The 20613-nt window shown below is 36.5% G+C and overlaps 1 protein-coding gene across 1 annotated transcript in view; it reads right to left on the bottom strand.

The window, feature by feature from the left end:
- Nucleotides 1-2939: 2939 nt before the first annotated feature.
- Nucleotides 2940-20613, bottom strand: part of LOC139120385 (nuclear pore complex protein Nup107-like) — a 36831-nt gene continuing 19157 nt past the window's right edge. The window contains exons 13-24 of the mRNA XM_070684766.1: nucleotides 19281-19329; nucleotides 18210-18279; nucleotides 17201-17358; nucleotides 16583-16679; nucleotides 15854-15907; nucleotides 14537-14652; nucleotides 13794-13896; nucleotides 12800-12960; nucleotides 10015-10143; nucleotides 5733-5846; nucleotides 4854-5021; nucleotides 2940-3654 (exon numbers count right to left, since the gene is read on the bottom strand). Of these exons, the coding sequence (XP_070540867.1) occupies nucleotides 3559-3654; nucleotides 4854-5021; nucleotides 5733-5846; nucleotides 10015-10143; nucleotides 12800-12960; nucleotides 13794-13896; nucleotides 14537-14652; nucleotides 15854-15907; nucleotides 16583-16679; nucleotides 17201-17358; nucleotides 18210-18279; nucleotides 19281-19329 (1315 nt within the window). The 3' untranslated portion in view covers nucleotides 2940-3558. The remainder of the gene's footprint in view (nucleotides 3655-4853; nucleotides 5022-5732; nucleotides 5847-10014; nucleotides 10144-12799; nucleotides 12961-13793; nucleotides 13897-14536; nucleotides 14653-15853; nucleotides 15908-16582; nucleotides 16680-17200; nucleotides 17359-18209; nucleotides 18280-19280; nucleotides 19330-20613) is intronic.

Here is a 20613-nt window from a genome sequence, read left to right as displayed (position 1 = left end):
TAATGGACAACATACTACTTTCTCGAATTGGACATATCTATAGTAGATGGAATATTCGTCTATAAACTCTTTGACAAGCGCGGTGATGTCAGTTAGACCGATGTAATGTTTCGCCTCATTGGCATCGCTTGTAACAGTAGCTTTATAGATTATGAATTTAGACTGGCAAGCCCCCTGGAGTGGGCAACTGGTCTTGATGCGGCACTTACATACGTCAGTGAGTTTTCTATCATTGCGCTGGGTGACCAGTTCACATACCTCAGCTCCGTCAAAACTTCCCATTGTAACGTCATACAAATTGGTGCTATTACGTTTCATCCATGGTACAGAGTCATCAAATAGGAGTGATTTCCTTGAATGCATAATGATATCAACATCCCTATCTGAAATTGTGGTGTGTTGCGTTGCAAATTCAAGCGATTTTTGTAGCAGGGATTCTGAGATAGATGGGTAGAAATTCACAATGTCGAATGTCACGAATTTGAATTGCATCTTGTCTTCTATGTTTTCAAACCAGCGGATGACTGATGTTGACTTTCTCCATTGGTTTACAGCTGTGATTGATCTGATGGTATTATTTATTCTGTCAAGGATTTGTTTACTTACTCTACCCATCTCACTCTTCGTGGGGTTGATGAGTCTGCATGTTGGGTTGTTCATGAAGTTATCTTTGTGGTCTTTCAGCGTTATAAATGCCTGTTTCATAGCCAGTGTGTCCATTCTTTCATCAATATGTAGGTCATGTGCAATCCGTTGTGCTTCCATGTTGATGTTGTTACAGGCGTCAACGTCCGCAAGTTTATATGACTTAGTGATGTTCTCACGTAACAGCTTCTGGTATTGGTCTACTTCAACCTCGTAGAAATTGTGTGTCTTGTCAGCAGGGATGAATACATTTTTCGAGCGTTTGATTTTCTTGATGTCCTGACGAAGGCATTTGAGGAATGTGTCATTAACCTTTCGGAATTTCAAGTTCTCTATCATATGTAGTAGGTCATTTTCGAACGGTTTCAACTCCTCGATATGGGGCGGTGATTTCCGTGAGTTAAACCCATAATGGTCGTCGAGGACTGGTTCTTCATCGTTGCCTTTCTTCTTAAAAAAGTATACTCGCCATCTGACACGTTTTATGAAGCTCTCTGTCTTTGCAATGAGATATTTCATATACTCCCTCACAGGTGGAATTGGAATGTTCTTCATGGAGTATTTGAAACAAGTTCGTTCCATACTTGACCGCTGGTCCCGGAGAATAATGACAGTGCTCAACAATGGACTTAGGAGCGTTCTATACCAAAACTTGTTTGTATCTTCTCAGAGGGGTAAAGTGCTCGATACAGGGATGCAGAGCAATATTACAATAAATATGAGAACACATCAAGTATGTTTGGTACCTATTACTCGAGTTTCACGCATACACGCGATCGTCAGATAGGTAGATTTTATTGTGTGAAATTTGCTTCAGGTGCTTACATATAAGTATCAGGTCGGGTCAAACCATTTGGTGTTGTGGGTTGGATTGAAATTTGACAAGTAAAATTTGTTTTCGTGTCGGCACTTGGAGACCAAATCGGAACGCTTGTTTAAAAGGCTAGATTTATCTGCATTGATTGTGAATAGCTTCTCTGTAAGGCAAAGGTTGCATTTCTTTGACACATTTGAGTAACTGCTTGCTTTTGATAGGATTGACCATGATATATTAAATGCTTTGTCCTGAGATTTCAAGTGACAGACATATTTTGACAATTCTGTGCTGTTGGCTTATTATGCCTTACTTCGGAAAGATTGGACATGATTTGCATAGCGTGTTTTAAATGTGTTGTCAAATGCGTGTGTATGCGTGAAACTCGAGTAATAGGTACCAAACATACTTAATGTGTTCTCATATTTATTGTATATATATATATATATATATATATATATATATATATATATATATATATATATATATATATATATATATATATATATATATAATATATATATATATATATATATATATATATATATATATATATATATGCATGTTATTTTTGTGTGTGTTCTTTGTTTTTACAGGGTTTTTTTTTCTGTCTTCCTTTCGAGTGTTTCTATTTTGTATCTTAAATGTTTGTGATCCATTTGAGGAAGATTCAGGAGATAAGCTTTCACTAAAAGTGTTATCCTCATTAGATAAAGTAAATGTACTTGCTCTTTCTTTCTTATTTCCTGATTGTTTCTGAAAAGCAGGCATATTATCAACTTAATAAGTATTCATGTTCTCTGAATCTAGTTTGACTCTGCATTGCCATATGAGCCTTAGTTATCACAATCAGTTAATTTGCTTATGAGTGATGGCTACAGCCGAATGGCCACACCCAAAGACTACTACAATCATGCAACAGTGAAAATGGTATTGAGAAATGACTCATATCGCCAATTCATAACTCTGGACATGAAAAACTTGGTTGAGGACAACCATATTGGATTGTATCACAAACCAAGTTGCACATGCGAGTCATTGTGCATTGTTCTTAGCATGTTTTGTAATGATCTACACACACACACAAAACAACTCTGTGATGACTCAGACAGCCAAGTTGTATTGTATTATCAAACAAATTGCCATCCATATTCATGTATCATGCACTGTACGGTACTTGAACATAATCAGGCATTCCTGTGTTATGGCTCCTGACAAACAAATTCTGTATCCCACAGATTTAAATCTCTGGCAATCTTCCACACAGCCTGGGGTTAAACTTTTTTAACATATAAAATTTACTCAAGCACTTTAAAAAATGAAAATATAACTTTATGACAAGTATTTACCATATTTCTGGACAGAATCAAGCTAATTCTTGTTAGCTCACTTTTTACTGTATGCTGATGATGTAAAATGAGAGGTATGCTGGTGGCATGGTCAAGTTTTTCATTTATAGGAATTAAATGAAGTCTCATACTGGTGTTTTATCATTTTTAATAAAGTTAACCGATATGACAAAATTACAATTTTCTTGACAGAAATCATGTGCTTTGAGAGCTTGAAATATCACACTCTGTGCACAGAAAAGTGTCTTTTCATCCACTGAGAAAAAGAAAATACAACATGGAAATGAAAACAGACAAGATGGCGAAAAGGGCAGCAATATTTGCTCTGGAGAATGACAGCAATGTCTCTGAAGAGTTACAAAGTCATTGGAAATTTGCATATATCCATTTATGGTAAAAGAGGCTATCCATTGACCATTTATGGTAAAAGAGGCTTTCCATTCACCATTTATGGTAGAAGAGGCTTTTTCATTCATATCTACTTGGACTACATCAGTAGCATTGTACTTTACTGGCAGAGTTCTTGTTTTCGTGTGACCACCAACATGAAAATCAGTGATTGGCTACCATAGACTCAGCCGATCCATTTCCTTTAAGATCAACCCACTGAAAAAGAATTGGTAGATAACGCCTAGATTTCAGAATAAATCAAAGACTTGTAATGTATATCAGACAAGTTTTCTATACTAGGCAGATATTGTCATCCCTGCCTGATCCCTGATGACACTGATAAGTACACTAATCTGACTTCTAGTATCCAAGTGGGTCAAGGTTATTGTCAAGAAGCTGAAGAGATGACTCTCGTATCAAGTTCAGAAGCCTTTGGATTTCTTCAGGCCGAAACACCTGCAAATGAACACCAATAACAGTGATTATGGAATAGATATGGTGATGCATGGGAGAAATGTGCAATACATCCAATAATTCTTAATATGGTGTCAATGATACTACACTCCCATTTGGTGAGCTTTTTTATCAGAACCTGGATGGTAAAACTACAAGTATCGGTAGTTTTGTCACATTGTACTCATCATAGTAGAAGCCCCTACTTTGGCAACATAAAAGTGTGGTTATCCTAGGGAAGGGGCTTATACTCAAGCAATCCATGTGACCTGCCATAAATGCTCAATTTGTGCTAATTTATGGACTTTTTGAACACCAGTCAAACTTTCAATCACTTTCAAAATCAACTTACATCCAAAGAAATAGTACAGGACAAGAAAAATACTGACAAAATTTGTATTTCCACGATCTCAAAAACTGGCATGCCACAATTACAATGATACTGATAGACAACCGTAGCCACAAGAAAGCAAAACTCAGCAACGATTTCCAAACTAACTGACACAGTATTTTATATTGCTGTTTCAAATCAAACTGATTACACAATCTCTGGATACAGAAGTGACAATTTGGTGAAATTTCCGCTTGAATCATATCTTGATTTAAAAAGTACACTTGTACAAGTCTTAGTGTACAATAAAAAATTGTGAAAATATACAAAGACATTGTTAGTATAGTTTCACATGAACAGCTGTCAATAGTCTGTCTCTATCTGATGAATTACATTTCCAAAACACAGAACATTGCTTGAAAATTTAACCATATAATTAACAATAATCAATTTGAAGCATTTCTGATAAATAGCATCTCTCACGGAAAAACTGCGGAAAAAAACTTTTGACATTCGGACATCAATGTGAAGACTTTAGAACAAATGTGGTTCAGAAAATAAATGCTTCATCTGATATCTGACATTAAAATGTATGCGTATAGTAATTGCTGAAAGCAAAATGCTTGCCAGAGTGGAGATAATCTCTTTAATGTACATCGTTAAAAGCTACATTTTGATCATTGTAACTGATAATAAAGCAACAAACAACATATGGATCTGAGGGTGTGTATTAAACTGGCAATATTGCCCTTTTGGCATGCCGTTAAAGCCAGATCCCCATGGTAACAGTATGTCCCTTTCACATGGTTCATGATTAATGATACTTTTCATGATGAAATGTTCGCAGGACAACAAACTACTAGTATTTTACCTTGTACAGCTGGTGTTGTTCACTTGCGATGACATCAGCCAATTGAATAGATTCTCTGTACTGTTTTGTGTTGTGAAGGACAGAGTGCAACAGAAAACAAAGTGACGGAATACACAGTTCTCGCAGCAGTGCCATCTGATGAACTCTACCCTCATCTAGTTGTTCAACCTGTATGTGTCAGAAAAAAAAGCATGGTTTGTCTCAATATATTCAAAGTTATGAATCGTTTCTTTGTTTGATTTCAAGTCCTGGACACACAAGGATACAACTGCCTTGATATTCAGGACGCTGGCCACAGGAGGGATAACTGAGGTACATTCAGTCACAGTACAACGTAATCTGAATAAATCAGATGTAGAAGTGGCGACATTTCCACCTGTGTTTGCTCTTGGCCATTCTGATTGCCTCCTTGTCACCTCACTACATCTTGACCACAACCATAGGAGATTAAGTTCAAATCTCCCGCTTTCCAGGAGCCCAGTCAGGTAATGAGTGTGCATCATGTCTTTCCTATCCTGGATCACTTGATTTGTTCTTGTCCTTGAACTGATCCAAAACATTTAAGTCATAAGTAACCCGCTTTAAAGACAACTGACTTAGAAAGCCACTTCTATTTAACCTTGAAGCTATATTTTCCTTGGCTTTGTCTCAAAACTTAAAATTACATCATAGATCAGTTGCTCCCAGGATATAACTCTCTTGTCCATGTTGGGCCATCTTGCTCAGAGATATTTGAATGTGATTTCCTCGACTGTGTAGGGGGGCAGCTGGATGAGAGCCCCACAGTGCAGTCTGGGTAACGGAGACTACGTGTACAGCAGTGCTGCATTTCTCTGTTTGTACAATAGTATTCTCATGTTGTCTACAAGTTGAGCCTACCTCCTGTTGGTCCACCATCCAGCCGCCATCAGGAAATAAAAGGACATTGTAGATGCTATCAACGACAGCTTTGCTCTGTATACTGAGAGAGTACTGCCATCTCTCAACTTCTTGCTGGAAAATATATAGAAGAAAAAGATCATTAACATGCATTACATTATTTCACAATCAATCAAATTAGCATTGTGTATAGGCACTTTTAATGGTAACAAAGGTACACAAGGTTTTTTGACATATTTAACTTTACATACAGTAGCCATGGCAATAATTACAATATAAGCACAAGCCAATAAAGCTCCCCTAAACTTGCATTTCTTGGGCACTCAAGGGTTCATTTTGACATAATCCCATCTAGGACTGATTATATATCTTTACACCAAATAATGAGGGTGATACATCCATGGTTCTCAAGTTTCTGCAGTGGAAGGACCGACACACACACGGGCATACATACACACAACATACACTGGCTGATCCCGATAGCTCCCGATCCTATACCATGGTCCTCAAGGGACTGTGGCTATATGAATCACAAATTGGAGCTAAAAATAGTGCACATTATCCATTACTGCTAAAGTATATACACTCAACTTTACAATAATGTTGCTGTGGTACGTTTTCATGAAGTGAAGGAACAAAATTACCAGTGTCAGATCATCAGAACAATTTATCCTTTCTCCTTTGATGTGGATGCTTCAATTGACTTGGGTACCACCTTTTGTGAAACAGTGGTGCACAACTGGCACAGCACTCAACGGTCAAACCTTTGTATAGAGGTCACCCAAGGGACCAAGAAAAAGTGACCACTATATTATGGACGTGGCCTATCTATAAAGGGTGGGTGTGGCATTACTGTCAGTGTGGGTGGTGTGCTGAGTGATGAATGTAGGAACTGATAATGGCAGCAATAAAGTTCAATATCAAAGATCTCTTGAAAACCATGTTAATCCACTTATTTTCTGAAAGAATCATTTTGCAGCTGTAAAATCAGTGTAATAAATCGATTTCTTGTTTTCCAGTCAAAACATTTTTTGACATTTGTACACTGATTTCATTCAAAATTGGAGCATTTTCATGTGGCCACTGAGCATATAAGAAAGATGACTTTTCTGTAGTAGGTCTCTGAAATGTAAAATGCCACGGGATCGCTGCAAGGTGACAACTATAAATTAAAGAGGTGACTGCTCTGAAAGGGTGACCATTAAATACAGATTTGACTGTACTTTCACACTCTCATGATTAATAGGAGATTGGTTCAATGTACACCAGGTTGTCTGATTCACCAAGTGATTAGAAAGGATAATCTTAGGCATTAGGCTCTGATCGTCAATGCTGGAACAATAATGATGTCTTTGCAGAATTGCTATTTCTGGAAAGCTTGGAACAGCTGCTCAATTAACCATACACTGACTAAAAGTAGACACAATGATGAAGTGTCAGCCAAAAAAATAAAGGACATTTACACTTCTGTGCATATTTGATTGTGTGATATGGATATAGCCAGCAAAATGTTACGCCAAAATGAAATTTTGATTTTGTATTGAATTCAAATATCCAAGGTCACTTCCCTGTGGCACCTTCTAAAAGGGGCCACAGAATTAATTTGTTTCTCCCTCAACAACATTCTTATTAAATCTATGACTGTAAAATGTGCTTAAAAGGGAGACAGTAGACTGGCCCTAGTTGCTACCATTTATTTATTTACTTTTATTTTTTATTTATTTCGAACTCAAACACAGATATGATACAGTTCTCGGCAGCAGTTTCTGTCTGAGCTAGCAAGTTGCAAACTCCCTCCTATTTAATACAAGCAGTTTGGATATTTGATGACTTAAAGGCACTGTTCATGATCCCTGGGATCGTTTTTGTTCTAGTCTGTAAGAGGATTATGGAGGTGTGATAGCCTTTTGTTTTCCATCGAAATTGTAATCTGGTGGGTAAATTTTCTGATGAGACAACCTGGTGCCAACACAGGCCTTTAAGCATTCTACATAAAAAATCTTGTTCATCAGAATTTTTGGACCAAGGGTCAGAAGTGGCGAGCAAAATTTTTTATTTTTATTTTTTTTAGGCCAAAGGTACCCAGATACAGACAAGGCAAAATAATTTTTTCCCCTTTTAGGCTAACCAGAAATATCTCAGACAAGATACACTGATACTGGTTATTGAATTAAACACTATATTTCTCAACAATAACATAGGGAACTACATATACAGTCGGTGTTTGCACAACATATTCTGAGTTTTTCAACATGCTCTCAGAATAAAACTGATATGCACAGTAAATCACTGAAATCAAACAATTCAGTATTGTCCTTCAATATCCGCCTGCTAGAACCTTGCATCTGAGTTTTTTCAATTTACTTTGGTCCTATGTCTTGGCCTCTTTACCGCTATCCTAACACATTTTACACAATGGTTTAACAACACTGTATTGTGATCTGAGTGAAGTTATATGGTCATCGTTCAGAAGGTTCTCTTGTCCGCCACAATAGAAACAGCAAGCTTCAAATGATACTGTTGTTGCACTGTAGTAAATTGTTTCCATCGGACTGGTACAGGCCACAGCTTGGCCTACAAGAATGAATTTGCCGAAATAAAAAAAAAATCCAAATCGGACAAAGTAGAAGCGGCAATTCTGATGAACAATTTATTTTTCTTTCTGGCCTAAGGGAGGTTTTCTTGCCTTGGTATGATCTGAGATGAGCATGGACGTGCAAAAAATGATCAGCAAACAAGGCCTGACACTGATATAACACTCTACATAATGCAGTGGTATTGCCTCCATCATGGAAGAATAACACCACGTAATTCAATGGTCATTAACAACTCCCAGGGGAAACTCTGCCTGTCCTTCATGCATATTTTAAAGCCTGCTGTAATTATGCATCATTTGTAATATTAAACCCAAACCCTGCATGGTTCACAAGTCTGTGGGTAAAAATCTTCAATAAAGGAATATGAAAAGCAGGACTTCAATACTGCCTCATGATTAAACAAATGTGTACCATACTTAATAATTAAAATGAATTTATATTCTTTGTGGAAATGAAACAGAATGACAAATTAGCTTGTATCAAATGATATGAGCATAAAAACAGAATTCTACACACTTGATACGTATCATAAATGTACAGTACTGTTTACCTGATCTGCAGATTGGTCAAAATTTATTTCTTATTCTTAGAGAAATACAAGTAATTGGTGAAAATTCAATGTATTTGAAGAAAATTGGAAGTCTTTGATTTGAAACAGCTCTCCCAGCATTATATTATTTTAGATTTCCAGGCATTGTATCGTTCCTCGAAATGGGACAAAAATTACCTGGTAGCAAAACTCTTTGATACAAATGGCAGAAAATTCTGAGGATTTCATACATTTCATCAGCAGCTGTCTTGAGTAACTTTACTGCTTTATTCTCATTTATTAGACGATATGCAGTAATAGTGACACCTTTAATTTTTCTCCATTGGATAAATGCATGGTGACCCAAAGATAACTGTTTCTATAACACAGATAACTTTAGGGACCATCTCAGATTGTCGCACAAGTTCAAGAAAAGAAATTCCCCTGTTTAGATCAAACCCCCTCCTACACCCATACAATGAAAGTTCAACAGTGCAAAATGTTAATGTCTGATATATGGGATGGGTTTCTTTGAATTTTTTGCTGAGAATCATGGGCTTTGTGAAGACTGCAGAAGTACATGCTGTTTTGTCTACACACAGTGAGAGTGAAATGACAAGGTACATGTTTGGTTAAGGCAGGCAAGCACTTAGCGTAAAATTTGTTGGTATGTTTTGTTTATTATTACACACAAGGTAAAGAGAACTTGTGATCACATAATAAAAGTGCGGAAGTGAATTTCACTAATTGAGCGGAGGACAAACGAACAAATTTTGCTTTTTGAACTTGTGTGACAATCTGAGATGGCCCTTTACTCAAGCCCTTTGATGAGAAATATATGCACATTGAAGAAATGTTTAATTGTGACCTGAAAAGTTGTCATTGAAGACTGATGTCTAAACACACCCGCATAAATTAGCATAAATTAAGTCAACCAGGCAGTTACCTTATGTAAATTAGCATAAAATTAGGCCATTCTGGTAGACCACATACTGTTGATATAGAGAAGGCTTAACCTCTACAACCATCTCTTATTTTTAAGTTTCCCAACAGAGAGGATACACCTGTGAGATACTGTTTTACTGTGTTAGGCGATCAATTCTGACTTTATCAGTGCTTTCATGAAAGAAAGGAATTCAAAACAAGTTGCACGTACCTCATATTGTTTAAGATCATGCTCATACTTGACTCGTTCCTGGAAAGTTGCCGATGGCGGTGCCACAGGCTTCGGTGGTGCTGCATTGTGGTAGTGTTCAAACCAATCATTGAATACATCATTTGCATTCTGAACATCAAACAGAGAAAAAGACAGACTCTTCAATATAAATACATATGGTGTCTGACTTCTGTCCGAGTCAATTTCAAACTTACATGATATGTTCATTTCACCAATCCATGGAAAGGTTGTGTTAACACTGAAATGTCAGGTATTTCAATTATCAAAGAACTGCAAGGTTATTGTCATTTGTGTCACAGATTGTTCACTCACTCCATTAGGCCAAAAGCAAAACTGTTTTCATTTTTTATCCTAAAAGGCATCAATATGCACCAGCTGCATCAGCCCCTTGTCAATGTTTGAAAGTAGGTTTATAAATAAATGAAATAATGGCATGCTACGTTCAGCAGAAACTATAACAAATGATGTGTTTTGGATCACGAACACTGCCTGCACAATTCTGAAAGTGAAGTTTTCTGTTGTCAACTTCCTGTGAGTAAGAAGTAGGTGTACCGCTGTACGTTAGCATTCTTTATTTGTTTATTTGGCAGTTGGATCCACTGAATGAAAAAAACAAAATTAACATAAAAAGCCTATTGCCACTTCAGTTTTAGAAAGAGGCCTTGGATAAGGAACAAACCTACAATTTTTTTGGGTCTTATTAACTTATAAATGCTACTCACAATATTGGCAGTCTGCCTCCCTGCTGTTTTGTACATGTATCTTATTAATAGTCAATTATTAGCTGCAGCTATTAAACACATAAATTAAATGAACCAAATTTTAGTGGCATTTTGATTTAGCAAAGCTAGTTATCTCACCAATTGTGCTAAAATACAATGTTCACTAGAAGGGCATATTATAACAATACTGCCAAATTTTCAATACAGATGCAATTTGATGAAATGATGAATGTAATCAAACAGGAATAAAAATCACCCACTCTCATTTTAAAAAATAAATTTATTTATAAAGTCTGCCACTGGGACATAAACTGTTAGTTTTGACAATTTTCCAACCCTACCCGGTATTTTTCTCGGTATTTTTCTCGGGCAGTGCACAAGATGTGTGAATGCACACCATCTGACACTTCACACAGGGCACAAATCATAAGTACTGTTCTTGTTGACACTTAAACGGGAAATTACAGGACCATGGGTGCACAATAGGGCGATTACTGATGACGTAGTCATTTGCATACACTGGGCAGTTGTTTTTAAATTCTTGTAGCATCATTTTGACCCTATGATATTTTTGAATAATCATTTTGGGCACTATTGTGACGTGCAAAGATTGGTAAAATGTTCGTGCAGGAACACATTTTGAAACATATATGTTGTCTGACAAAAAAGGAACAATTTTTCCATTTATTTTAGACTCAAGTTTAGTCACTATATATTCACGGACATCTATTGCAAGATTTAGTGACAATGAATGCCTGAAACGTGTCAAAATTATGGGATTCTGGGACCAAACACAGCACGTCCGACCAGTAGCGTGGCTTTTTAAAATTTGAATCCAGCTTTCATAGGGGAAGTTTCTGTTTAAAGTACCAACAGAAGTCAAGCTATCCATTCATGTACAAGCTATATTAAGACAGCTTGCATATCAAAAAAGAAAGACTTAAACTTTTGCTCAAACTTTCATCGAACAAACTTTCAGCCATTCTCTTTCAAAATCACGAATAAAAATCAGGGGTCACTGAAAAAATTTGTGTCCTAAAGAAACAAATTACCCAGCACTTATCGATATATGAAATTCAAAATGGCCGCCATCCCTGCACTATCTCTTTGGTAGAAAATGAAATTCCTGATTTTCACGAAACTGAGCCAGTGAAAACTTTTTTTACTCAATAAGTTTCCATATTGGCCCTGACCAATGGTAGGCAAAAAGAATATTGTAAAAGTTTGAGAGTCCCGATATCTGTCCCCGCGGCGCATTCTACCTTAACAAGCAAAATATTGCATATTTAAATATGCTTATAAGGACTGGGGCATGTAATGTGACAGATTCACTGAGTGAAAAATGTTAAAAATACCGTCAAGGACAGTGTGCTCATATTTGGTTTGAATCGGTCCATCAAGAAATACTGGTATTTAAACCGGAGACACAAGAATGACAAAAGTATATAAGGTCGGAAACTTTAGGTACTAGAGGTCAATTTTAGGAACAGGTTTAGCAGAGGAATGTTTCAACACAGTCCTTCATGGTTTCAGCAGTTCTGCCACAATGTATCAGTTAATGAATAATGACAGGAAATGACTCAAGGTCAGTGGAGAGGCCTGTTTCAGTTAATGCCACCACTCCCATACATTTGCAGGATTTCTCCTTTTTCTTACCTCATTTGCATATTTTTGACACTAACATGTTCATTTGAACAACGTCACTTCTCAACCCCTGGGTCTACCTGTACACCAAATACTGTAATGGTAGGTGTGGCCGTTTGGGAGCTTTTGCGTGTGACGGACATACATCCGCACATACATACAGACAGACATACATACAGACACCACCGACTCTTTTTGGTATTTATATACATACCAAATATGAGCTAAAAACTTGTCACAATTGCTGTTACTGAGGCTTTCAGCAAAGTATCTAAACTCTTCAATAATAGATCGTAATCAAAGCTGAAGATTATTCCAGTATTTGATTGCAGAACATTCCTTAGAATATATACAGGTTGATTCTCTTTTCAGGGAAGAGGGAGAGAAACAATACTCACAAGATAAGCCTTGTGGCATAAATACTCTCGGACGGCATTGGCATCTTCTGCAGGCAATGGCGTCATGCTGGCTTGAGCTTGCCAATTCTTCATAATCACATCGATTGAATCACCAGGAATCTTGTTGAACACTTCCCGGGCCGCTTTCAGTTTCTTGGTAGCTACAGAAATGACGGTCGGCATAAAATGCAAATTAATATGGTAAACAGCACCAATCCTGGCAGCTACTTTGATATCGAATACAGCAACATGGAGGCCACATCAACTGTTTCACACAGGAATTTGAAAATGATTTAAAAATTTTGTCCTGTTTTTGAACACAGCCTGATTGGCGACAGGTCTGTTTTACTAGCTGCTACAATTACTTGCCTGAAATGCAAGCACAGTGAAGCGATCCCAGTAGCTTGAATTTTGGTTTGTAAGCTAATTTGTTACAAAATAATAAATTTTATTGACAATGCTGCATGTTGTCCCAAAAATGTGCAAAATGTCCTAAAAAACAAACAACTGGGGGAAAGAGAGTCCCATGGTTTAAAATTCCTGGCTGCAACACTGCCATACATGAATGCTTAATGTGTAGTCCAACCAAGCAGACTAAACAATGTTAGTTCTCATTGGCTGCAAGAGAATAGTGGTTACATACAACAACAAAATTCACCTATGGTCCACACTGTTGTAGACAACAAAATGTTATTAATTCTACCGATTTAAGTAAATTTACATCACAGTTACCATAGTTTCAGTAAAAATAAGAGATATAGCTGACTTATTTGCACGATAAGCTTCATTGGTGGTGTAGACTGACTGCAAAATTCTGGACCAACATTAATGAACAGATCTCAATACTTCAAGTATGGCATAATATGTGTCCGGCTGAAAACCAAACCAAATACACAGATGGATCCAAATTTTAAAATGACGAATGAGACAGCACCTGATCATTAAGGTAAATGTAAATGTCTCCATATTATTGTTACTATACAGATGTTCTCACCTAGAAATGCTCTCATTACAGCATTGCTCTGCTTAAGGGCTTCAGCTCTCTGAGATGGATCAAAGACCAACCAATCAATGGCTGCTATTTTGTGTCTATCCTCCTGTAAGAATCGACAATTTCGACATTATTTCAACTTTGAAATATCATTGCGTTCATCCTTGGCAAGTTCTGTTTATAAACATAGTCCTGCTGAATGCAATGGTAAAAATTTTTCTAAATTCTGAAATATTGCCAATATTTAGATCCTGGAGCATAGCGTAAACTTCAACACTGGACACAGCTGTCTGTGTACACACTTCAGACCATTGGCTAAGTGATGGATGGAAGTCCAAACAGTGTCCTAAAGACCTGATACAGGTCTGTGATTACAGTCCTGAAATCTAACCTAAGTTGCTGGTCCTCTGATTTGGATATTTAATATACTCTGTGACACAGACTGATCAGGTTCTGGTGCTGTCTGTAGATTTCTTGCTGTGTTTGACGGCAAACAAATGAATGATTGAAAACAGGTCATCTCAGCTGCTAAATGCCACATGACTGTTCATACAGTAACACTTCTACAAATTCTGTACAAACAAAATTAAAAGATATATCAAGAGGATGTTGCAAAACGTTCTTCAGGGGCTTACAAATTACTCTAAATATTGTTGGTGAACAGTGATTGGCCTGAAGTCTTTGATTTAAGAGCATTATAATTTTTTTTTCCTTTCGCTGACAATTCACACTGTATTATTACACACCTCTGACAAGGCCACTTCTCTCGCAGGTGTCAATTCTGTTTCCAAGGTTACATCACCTTCATCGCGTGTCCTGATGTTTTCAACTACTGTTTTAGTGATGGTTGGAATGTCCAAACCTGCCAGGTCAAATGTAATTTTAAAACTGTTATGTTTTCATATACTATCAATATATCGGTATTCCAATCTTTACATAGCAGTACTGGTCAGCAAGACAAAGGATATCTCTGGCATCGCAGGCTAGCCATGTGACCCTTTCAAAAACTTTTGTAATAGTCTTACAGAGGGTTGATTATGCAGGTAATCCCAGCCTCCTTCCAATGTTATCAAAATTTATGTAATGACAGTCAATTATATCTATGAGCAACTAAGTTGATCTCTCTACTGATCTTGGCAGCAGTTACCAGGAACCCCCCCCTCCCCACCTCCCACTGCCTTCCAAAGTACATGGTGACTAACATACAAGTGAAGCTGTGTGGTTGTCCTGCCATCTATCTCATATCAGTAAAGACATGATAGTGAGGACTTGAATGCATCAAGAAGACATTCTGAGATAATCAAATATAAGCCTGAGAGTATTTGTTACTTTTTAATTCTATCAGATCAACTTGAAGAATCGTAATGTAGCAAAATTATGCAGTCTACATTTGTCCCTCATACAAGTACTTCTTGATATTGCCTGTGCATGATGTTTATTAAAACATGCTATATCGGCATGAAAAACTAAGCATAGCATGCTGAGCAAGCTGCTTTCTGATTGGTCTGGTAGATCACTGCATTGAAACTGTCTGTGAATGTCATTCATAAAACCTGCTATATCGGCATGAAAAACTAAGCATAGCATGCTGAGCAAGCTGCTTTCTGATTGGTCTGGTAGATCACTGCATTGAAACTGTCTGTGAATGTCATTCATAAAACCTGCTATATCGGCATGAAAAACTAAGCATAGCATGCTGAGCAAGCTGCTTTCTGATTGGTCTGGTAGATCACTGCATTGAAACTGTCTGTGAATGTCATTCATAAAACCTGCTATATCGGCATGAAAAACTAAGCATAGCATGCTGAGCAAGCTGCTTTCTGATTGGTCAGGTAGATCACTGCATTGAAACTGTCTGTGTATGTCATTCATAAAACCTGCTATATTGGCATGAAAAACTAGCAGCTGAAAACACATATGGTTTTTTGGCTCATACAGCTTATAATGACTTTGCAAATGGGACAGTTATACTGTCAGGCAAGAATATTACAATATGACAGTGCTATTTGAAAAATATGAATGAATGTTATCAAGAAACTATACTGGTAAGGACCTGTACCAACCTGCTTCCTCGGCTAACTGTAGACAATGTTGCCGTTCATCTTTCTCATGTATACCTGCAAAACATTCAAAAATCCATGAGATTTGAAACACTGGTCCATCACAATGCGTTTACTCAGAAAAGCTGATCACGAAAGTCTTGTGAAAAAGGAGGAACAGTTTATAAAAGCATATTTGGGACTGTTGAATAGCGGCAAATGGTTGTCAAGTGTTTGTTTATGTGGCGCCCTGTAAACCTCATAGGCTGCTCAGAGATCAATTAGCTTTGATTCAACTGCCTTGATACTTTTTCAAACTCTCTTGCATTTTTTAGCTGGTCTTAAGAAAGCAATTTAGCAATCCACATCTAACATTGCTACAGTGACATAACAGAATTTATTTATCCAAAATGTATCAACGAATATCATTTAAACTTAAAAGAGCTTCAGGGACAATTTTTTGGAACTCAAACTTTCAAAATATTTTTCCAGTTTGCTGCTAGTGTGGGATTCAGTTTGAAGCCTGGGCAAATTAAGTTTTAGTTTGTGTGAAAATAAAACATTCAATATTTTCTCACAGGCTATAAAAGGGAAGAGCATCCACTTTGAATTTAAGTACCATTTACAGTTCTAGGTTGCTACAATGTACACACTACATGGCGACCTCTGATTTTCATTCTAGGGGATTGTGAAAGGCGATGGTTGAAAGTATCCTCAAAAAAAACAGCTAAGATGACAATGTTGGATACTTGCCTTCAAGGAACCTTGCATAGCAAGTTATCTGCATGGCCAGCGGCAGTGTAGCTGTATAAGTGGCAACTAAGCCTGTGTTCTTGTCCTCGATTAAATCCTGCAAAAATATCACAGAAGTGAACATTTTGTTAGGGGGTGCCCTTGAAATGAACCACCTTACTCAACAAGAATAAATATCAAAAGATGATATGATGTATGTCGAATACAATTTTAACATGATGCCTGCCAGACATATGGTGTTTTGGAGCAACCATTAGCTCAGTATGATGTACATCTTGTCAAAACTACAAAATTTTGTTACAATTTTACTTCTCATGGTTTTAACAGTAGGGCAACAATAAATATGCACATATTTTCTGCACATGAAGATAATTATTTTTACATGCTTCATGATGCTGAACAATATACATGAACTTGACTTCTCAAACAATAAAATGTTGATGAAGCATACAGTACTAACACAGAGACTTTACCATTTAAATCAGGTGGATATCATGTGATTTTCTGCTACTGGTATGATCTACATAGTCGACACAATGCACCTCTGATAGATCAACATATCGTCTACGATCACGATTAGAAGACAACTATCAGGCTGTGTAACACCACTGCTCATACCTTCACATAGGCTTCCAATATGGCAGTGCATAGTTCCTCCTTGGTCTGAAGGCCCACCGACCGGAAGAACAACACAGTGTGAGCGATACAACGAATTAAATGACGTGATGATCGCAACACTGGGTTATGAAGCCAGTCGTTCATTTCCTCTATTAAGCCTGGAAAAAATCAACACACAGCTGAATAGATTTAAAGCAAGATATTTAATTTTGTAATGAAGAAATATTTCACTGGATAATGCTAGCCATGCGATTGCTCACCAGTAGCTGTTACATGGGCCTGCTTTTGCCATCAATGGCAGTCTCAAATTGGTCACCGTTTTGCATAGTCAAATTTCTACTGGTCAGTGTACATCTCTGCAAAACCCAAACACTTTCTTGCCTTATGAGTGTGAATTTGAAATGCGATGAGAAATAGTAAATTTGCATAAGAAGAACACTAATGTGATACCACGGTTATACATGATGCTATGGTGATGCATATTGCCAAGGTTACATATGCTGCCACGGTTACACATGATGCCATGGAAACACATGATGCCATGTATTCCACAGCAAATCACAGATGTTAACCGTTATGTGATTGGTTATAAATGTTTCCATTGAACTTCACTAATTTCATGATATTCCATTACAGCACAATTTATTTCACATTCAGCCACAAAATGAGGACTACCCTACGTCATATTACTGCATCAAAATTACAGTACTTCCTTTATGCAGATTTATATGTCTGGTTGAACAGTTCAAATTTCAAGACTATGAGATCAGACTGTGTTTGGGGCCTTTACAGACCACAAACTAACCGCCTAGATACACGGCTAGTTTGTGTACCACCCACACTAGTATCACATTCTATGCCAGTCACCCCATCATTCTGTATAAACCCCAGTCAATTTAAAGCAGACCCTAGGATGTGCCATCTGTGCATGTCAGTTGAGAAATTTCTTTGAGTGGAAACCCATGAGAAAGACAGACATATCACAATTTTAGAAACTGCTGTATCTTACCATCAACATCGCCCAGTATGATGTACTTCTGAATCACATGAAATGGTTGCTTGGATTGCATTTTAACTAACTGTTAGAGAAAAAAAAGAACAACATCAAAACTTTTACAGTGGCACAGTGTATCAAACATACAGGATTTTATCCCTCAAGTTTTTACTTCCTAAAGTTTACGTTTTGGTTAAGTAGTTTTACACTTACATTTTCAGACTGTATCTTTTCCTGTTGCTTGACACTAATCTATAAAGCACAATTTATTTATACAGTTCATAGTTTTGCAGTTTTTTTCTCTTGATATCAGAGGAAAATTGACGAGTTAGAAAGGAGAATAACCAGCAGTACATACACCACAATGGGCTTAGGTGTGAAGGACTGTCTACAAATATCTTATCAACTGCAATTGCTATTAAAATTTACCATGCAATATCTCTATATAAACTGAAGGTTCTCACTTTTCGAGATTTTTATTATATTATTAAATATCTTAAAAAAGATAAATAGCTTGTTTTGGGGGTAAATGTTACCTGTTGCCCTAGCCTCTTCTGCTACTTTGAGGAGTTTGGTCAAAATTATAGCAACTTAGCTCAGGTTTTGAATGATATTTTCAAGACATGGGGATACAAGCAAGTGGTTTTAGACGCCAACTGCTTTGCTTGGCAAGGAAGTAAGGTAAGATAAAAGTTAAAATCTCACAAGAATAACGTTGAAATGGGAGAGGGACAAAAAACATTTTCAAAGGAGAAAGCATTGATGGATTGTCAAGACCAGTAAAGGCCACTGTAGTTGCTATAGAACAAAATGCATGGCTTATCATTAACTTTGGCTTGTAAACAAACTTGATTAATGGCAAATGATTGTGTTACAAGAGGGCAAATAAAGTTATTTATGCCACATGACCTGTCACACCACGCTATTTTCAAATGCACTTATCATGGTGCAGAAGACTATTTTCCACAAAAAGGTTCAAAACAGAATTTCTTTAAGGAAATCTTACACCAGTGCACACAACTGCCAAAACTGCACATTCAAATTTCAACATAAAGTCAGAGTGTGCAGAATGTACAAAACTCTCACCTCATTGGGATAAGCCTGTAACTCCTGGAATATGCTCTCCGGTGTCAAACTAAAGCCAACCAATGGAAAATAAATACACAAATATCAAATAACAGGGTATGTAGATACATATAGATTTATCTATTTGAAGCTCAAAAACATCTGTGAGTGTATTCACTGCCGAAACATCATTGTGTTCCAAAGTGTTCTTCAATATTTATCCTGGGATGTACATGTTAATGTAATTACATGTACAGAGGCATCATCAATCACATGGGTTCTTTGAAACACACTTATCACAAAGAGTCAAATGCACATAACCAGACAGAAGAAAGAAAAAAAAAAAAAAAAAAAAAAAAAAAAAAATATATATATATATATATATATATATATATATATATATATATATATATATATATATATATATATATATATATATATATATATATACATACAGATGTCTGGGTTGCAATGCGGAAAGCAGAGCATTATATATATATATATATATTATATATATATATATATATATATATATATATATATATATACACACACATATACATATAAATATATATATATATATATATATATATATATATATATATATATATATATATTTATATATATATACAAACACACACAAAGGTATATAAGTATACAGATATCCTCATTAGAAATTACAGCATTCGATGCAAAAAGCACAGTATATTAAATAAATATAGCATTATAAATAATAACATAAATTACTTCAGGTACAAAGTGATAATAATAATATCTGTTAGTAAGGTTTCATGCATTGTGCTATCATCAGTTCCCTTTGTTTAACGATACAGTGTGGGTACGGGTGTGTGAAATAATCATGACTATTTCAATGTGATACTATTTTCATATCCATTCACAAATGGAGATTTTAGACCATGGACTAGTCACTGACATACAATGTAAGCCATTTGCCATGAACAGGAATCTCTCTGCGGCAGATCTTGGGTTTAGGCTGTGTCTTCAAAAGTTGACAAGGACAACAACGCACATAGAAAGCCTTGACCTAAATGCCCTGAATTGACGAGTTTCTGTCTGGTACTAATACATCTTAGGTTAAAGTATGAACACAGCATTGAAATGACCACAATAAATGCATAAACACTCACACTGATAATCTGTGTTTAAGAATGGTAAAGAAAGCATACACTGACAATGAAAAATTGCCATGTATCAATCCTTAAACCATGGATACCACATTCAGTGTATTGAAAGTATCTCTGAGGCGGATTCAACAAAAGTGTTGAGCCTAGACAAAAGATGACGGATGTCAAGATATACTGTTTGCATGTAAATGAGAACTGAATTGAATTTA

This window comes from Ptychodera flava, chromosome 20, assembly GCF_041260155.1.
Source record: "Ptychodera flava strain L36383 chromosome 20, AS_Pfla_20210202, whole genome shotgun sequence".
Classification (NCBI taxonomy): Eukaryota; Metazoa; Hemichordata; class Enteropneusta; family Ptychoderidae; genus Ptychodera; species Ptychodera flava.
The sequence above is the reverse complement of the archived record's forward strand: the minus strand, read 5'-3'. Positions and strand labels throughout refer to the sequence as shown.